A 5,814-nucleotide genomic window follows, 5' to 3' on the forward strand; every position below is an offset into this window, starting at 1 on the left:
TTGAGATTTTGAAACTGTGAAGTCGATCGCAGGCCTTTGGTTTGGTACAAAGAAAACACTAACACTCCATTTTTGCACATGTAAATGCTTTAAGAGAGACAAAATTTGGCTTGGTAAGTTAGCCATAGATATGACTTGACGCTAAAGGGAAATTTGGGAGGGAATCTTGAAAAAATTTGGGAGAGAATCTTGAGAGTGAGAGGGAAATTGAATAATTAAGAGAGCATTTATAAATTTTAGATAATAAATGATTAAAGAAACAAATAAACTAACATAAAACTAATTTAGTATTTATTAATTAAAATATGTCAGATATATAAAATATAAACTTAAATACGATAGAAAATATATTTTGTATTATTTTATGTTATAAGTATATAAATAAAGTGTTATATCTATCTATAATAAATAAACAAAAAGTGATAGAATTGATGTACGTGGACGTTTTGCTTATAAACTTATACATCAATTTTGTAACTCTAATCAAACTTTACGATCTTTTACATCCACTAGGGTAGATGGCATCAATTTAAAGAGCATACATGGCTAAATGTCCTTTCATTTTAGAGTGGAGCATTTTCACTCGTTAATCGTTTTTGTGAATAGTTATGAGTATATTAGAGATAAAATGTACCGATAATGAAGAATTTTAAGAAAAAGATAATGTTCACACTTCATAATTTTTTAAGACTTTTTGAAAGTAATTGTAATTAGAGGAAAGAGAAAAAATAATGATAAAACTGTAAAAAAAAACTATTTAATTGAAAAGTAAAGAGAAAATTTAGTGATTTTCAATTTAATTATAGAGATGGAAATAAAAAATTAATTGGGTCGTATGCACTTATGTTTGACAATAATTACCATGTATAGTTATTATTCATTGTGGCTATTCAATAAAAAAAATAAATAAAAACCTTCCAAAAAATAAAAGTAATAACGGATGATTGAATTTTCCAATTGGCTCTTTATTTCTTTGCAAATGCGAACAAAACTTGAACGACAAACCCAACCGACCTCCACTGTTGGTTCGTCATTGACCACCTGGCTCCACCACGGTTGACCATTCAAGCCATCAAGGACCAAGATATGTTTTTTTTTCTTTGCAATGCTAGGAGAGCTTAATGAATCATAGGATAGTCATTACCTATTACGGTATTTAATTTTAATACCATATATTTGCTATGTTTATTGTTACTCGCTAGTTTATATGGGTCATTTTATTCCGGCTCGACCGATTTATTTAAATCATCGGAGAAAGCCCTACCAGTGGGTCTTAATTAGTCATAATATCTATATTGATCATAACGGGAAATAATTTTTACGAAGTATGTATGACCAACATTATTGTGTTCAACATAACATTTTATATTACGACATTGACGTTTTCAGAGTCGGGCTTAATAATTTTTAGAGCTAAATCGGAATGAAATTTTGTTGAATTTCATGACAGATGTGTATATATATAAAAAACAATCTTGGGCTCATGACCTGAAACTAAACAACACACGTGTTTACCACCATACCAACATATCATTAGTCATATTTGTACAGTCTAACCGGCCATCAATGCCTATTTAAACACTAGTTATCCATGACTAATCATGAATGACGAAAATACAGCAGTATCATCAATGACAAATAATACACTAGTGGTATGGTATACCGCTTACAAAATAAGGTGATGGACTTAAATCCTTGTAAATGTACGATCTTAATTTGTCATGTCTCATGTATTATATACTAACTTTTATCCCCCGTATTACGGGGGGTTTTCATTATTCTATTATCATATTTATATATTTTTTGAATTTTAATTATATTTAGCGTACAAAAGTTAATAATATACTTAATGTTTAATGATGAAAGGGTTCCACAAATAAATGAGATGTTATAACACGATTTAAAAACTATTTGGATTTAATGAGACCCATTACCCATTTGTTTTTTTACTATAAAATTGTTTTTTTTAATTATGGATAATATATATCTTTTTTTAAAAACACCATATATTAATATTTAGTATATCTATACTTTATAGGATTTTCATATCAAATATTTGGTAAATATTTGGTGAGATTAACTTGTTATTTTTATGATATGTTATAACTCATTTAAGGAATATATAGGTTTAGTGAGACATATACCCGTAAATTCAGATCAAAAGCATGAAAAACCTCTATTTACAAATAATGTAATCTGGTAGCTTGAGAGATTTTAGGAAGCAACCAGAGAACTTTTAAAGATTTCGTATATACGTATTATAGTAGATAGATAGTATAGATATAGATACATCAAAACTTGTAACAATTTTAAATTAAAATATGTTATAATAATGTCTTTCTCAAATGATTTATGATATAGTGTATAGTTAAAGATTAAATATTAAATATAGTTAGTATATTAAACTTGAACCGCCTAATAAATGGAACCAGATGATTGATAACCCAATTAGGTATATCAATCCCTAAAACGTCTTACATCCATTCAACTACCGAATTAGCATTTTTATCAATTGTTTCACTAAGAAACGCGACATGCAAGTAGCATCAACCATCCATTGATTCGTGTTTCCATGTTTTGGGAGATGAGATTCAATTCTAGTGTTGGATCAGAGCGGTCGTTAGTCTACTTGTCTAGGTATGGGTCAGGCTGGATTGACCCAAAACACTTTCATCAAATTTGGCAAATCGGTGGGTTGGGTTGGCCCGAAACACTTCTTTTCCAACAATTATTATTTTTTTATGAACAGTTAGTGTGTCAAGTATGATTATGAAAGTTAATATACTATCTCAATAACGATATTTTTTTTTTTTGAATAAAAGACAATTGTATGTATTAAAAATACACTATGGTTTAACTTTTGACAAGTTTACTCTTTTAGGCTCGAGCTATCATTTATTATATGTAATTTTCAATATCCAATATTTTGCTTACAACAGAACTGGGAATAGACAAATCCATCTTTATTAATCCAAAGGCATTTCACTTAACTGTGCTCATGCTGAAGTTGTGGAACAAGGAAAGAGTCAGTGTTGCTGTTAAGATATTTAAGGTCGGTTCAGTTGGTCAAACTTTCTTGGTTGACTAAAATGCTTAACTGTTCTGTTACGATATTACTACTCAGGAAATTGAAGCAGAAGTAGTGGATGCATTAGATGGCCGACCTCTAGCTATTAAACTTAACGGACTGGTACGAATCTTGCAGTTAACATTTATAAGTTATATTGGTTGTTGGATGTGTGTTTAAATGATCATTGCGATTTGAAGTGAGAATGTTTTTTCGTACCTATATTAGTTCATTCTTTCTACTTCTAGGAACTCATGAAAGGTTCAGTTGAAAAGGCCCGCGTTCTCTATGCTCCTGTTGAAATAATAGGTGGTAAGGAAAGACTTTTGCATGCTTGCAGTCAGTGGCGGACCCAGGATTTTTTGCCAATGGGGTCCCATATTTTCGGTGTTCAAATTTTTCGGGTCGGTCGTTGTTCAGGTCGGGTCGAGGCGAAGAACATAATAAAAAACAATATCATAATAAAACTTTCTTTTCAATCATCACTACCTGAACGGGTCAAAATGGGTCGGGTTGACACATAAACACTTTGTTTTACCTTTCTTAAACATTTTTGAGATAGAACCTAGATCCACCCTTTCATAAGCATGTGTTGAAAACCATTAACTTAAACTAGTAAAAAATAAAACTGATATTTTAAAGTGTTTGAATGTTTCTAAAGAAAACCATGCATAAAGTTGAAAACAATGATATGTATTTTAGAGGTGTTTGAATGTTTCCAAAGTTATCATTGCAACATTAGCAATCAAATGATTGATTAACACTAAAAATTAACACAAAAAACCAAAAACTGAGCCTTGTAAGACTTGAACCCATGACCTTTCAAAGATAAAACAAGGGACTTTCCACTAGACCACATCAACATTAATAGTATGGGTTCCAAGTATTAAATCTTATGGGGTCCTAAAAAATTTAATATACCGCTTCTAATAAATTTTTAAAAAACATTGGTGTCCCGGGACCCCGATCCACACTATATGGGTCCGCCCCTGCTTGCAGTATCCATGATTTATATTCATAATTACAGTTTTTTAGTGTTATTTTTCCTAAACTTTATAAGAAATCATCACTGATGCTTTTATAAATGGCAGCCTTGTTCTTGAAAGAGGCGCCAACCATACACTAAAGGTATGTAATACTATTTGCTAGTTATTGGTTATTTTCATTTTCTTACTGCAATTATAGAAATCAATATTTGTGTATATTATATGATACTATGCAGTTGCATGCGACAGTGATGAATACAAGACAACGGAAAAGCTTATTGAATCCTTGTTCATACTAATTTAATTATTTCATCTTTTTTAGTTATGGTCTTCCACATATTCACACTACTTTAAAGGCTATTTGAGAAGGTATTTTGTTTTGGTTGTATCACTTTCGACTAAAAATATAAAGATTGACAAAAACGCACTTGATTCTTTAAAAATTTGAGCTTATAGCATTATTATCATATTGATACGTCATCAAAATCATTTTCTTCTTTTCAAGAAAATTTAAGGTTGTTTTCGTTCAAATATTCAACTTTTTTCATTATGGTCACCCGTATATTGAACTTGCTTTGGCCATTTGATTATAAATGAAACAAAAGTTGCTAAACATTATCACCTATACATGGTATCAAATATTTTGGTTTATGAATGTTAGGACTTGAGAAAATTTTACTAGCTCAGGGTTCCACTTCAGCTCCAACAAATAATACCCCGGATTTGCCCCAATAACATCTGATTCAGGTTTGCAAACTCCATTTGTTGTAGTGTATTTTGTTTATTTTTGGCGAATACTTCTTTGAAACTCCACTTGTTGCACATGAGGCAAATATATGTTGTGTAGAAACTATTGTCGTTGACCATTTTTTGATATGTATAAATAGCTTTCTTATGCATTTTGGATAGATTTTCACTTTATATATTATGCATCTTTTAAGAACTTAACAAGCCCAAAGTCCCAAACCATGAAATCAAACTGGAACCAATCGTTGGTGATGGTTTAGTCTAATCCGGTTATAATTTTCAACAGCTTGGTTTTGTACTTGGGTTTTGATGATAAGAGAACCCTTATTATCGATTTGACCTAAACTTTTCAAAAACGAACGTGAACATCCTTAAATTGCTGTGTTAGTTGTGCTGCCATGTAATATGTTAAGGAAATTGGTGGCACAATGGATATAATCTTTTCCATAACACACTTTCGAGCACACCGTGATGAATGGTTTAGTTTGAGGTTTATACTAGAAACCGGTTGTATAAAACCCGACCAAACTGCATATGTAACATTATTAATTATTTTGGGCTTAATACAAAACAAACAGAACAAACCGGCTAACTTACAAAATTTTTGTCCATTTACAAACTAGTCAATTTTTTATGTACTAGAGGCTTTTTTTAATATATAACATTGAACATTGATGTGTTATATTAAGGATGATGAATGTAGTATGTGTTATATTAAGCATGCTTCTCCAAACAAAGAACTACAAAAAATGAGGAAGCTGCAAATGCAATTGTAAGTAATATGCTTATATATTCAAATACATATCTTTTCTATGCGTTCTTCATGGTGTTAAAAATACATATCTTATTTTTGTTAATATATCTAATACAGACACAAATGCAACAACTTAGTTATAATCTTTCCGAGGGTTCGACCAATAATCATGGACCAGATGATGTTTTTTCTAATGTAATGGGTAAAGATCGAAATGGTGATGCAGTCATGTATGGTCTAGGTGCTCGGGATTTTATGGT

At 30.7% G+C, this 5,814-nt stretch overlaps 1 protein-coding gene across 1 annotated transcript; it reads left to right on the forward strand.

Moving 5' to 3' along the window:
- Positions 1–2,923: 2,923 nt before the first annotated feature.
- Positions 2,924–4,352, forward strand: LOC143576866 (uncharacterized). The gene is made up of 5 exons (XM_077060867.1): positions 2,924–3,052; positions 3,125–3,190; positions 3,316–3,406; positions 4,128–4,195; positions 4,290–4,352. The coding sequence occupies exons 1-5, from the start codon at positions 2,999–3,001 to the stop codon at positions 4,350–4,352; spliced, it is 342 nt and encodes a 113-aa protein (XP_076916982.1). The 5' UTR covers positions 2,924–2,998.
- The last annotated feature ends 1,462 nt before the right edge of the window (positions 4,353–5,814 follow it).

Source organism: Bidens hawaiensis, unplaced genomic scaffold, assembly GCF_021521415.1.
Source record: "Bidens hawaiensis isolate Kalapana, Puna unplaced genomic scaffold, B.hawaiensis_p1.1 tig00028325_1, whole genome shotgun sequence".
Lineage (NCBI taxonomy): Eukaryota > Viridiplantae > Streptophyta > Magnoliopsida > Asterales > Asteraceae > Bidens > Bidens hawaiensis.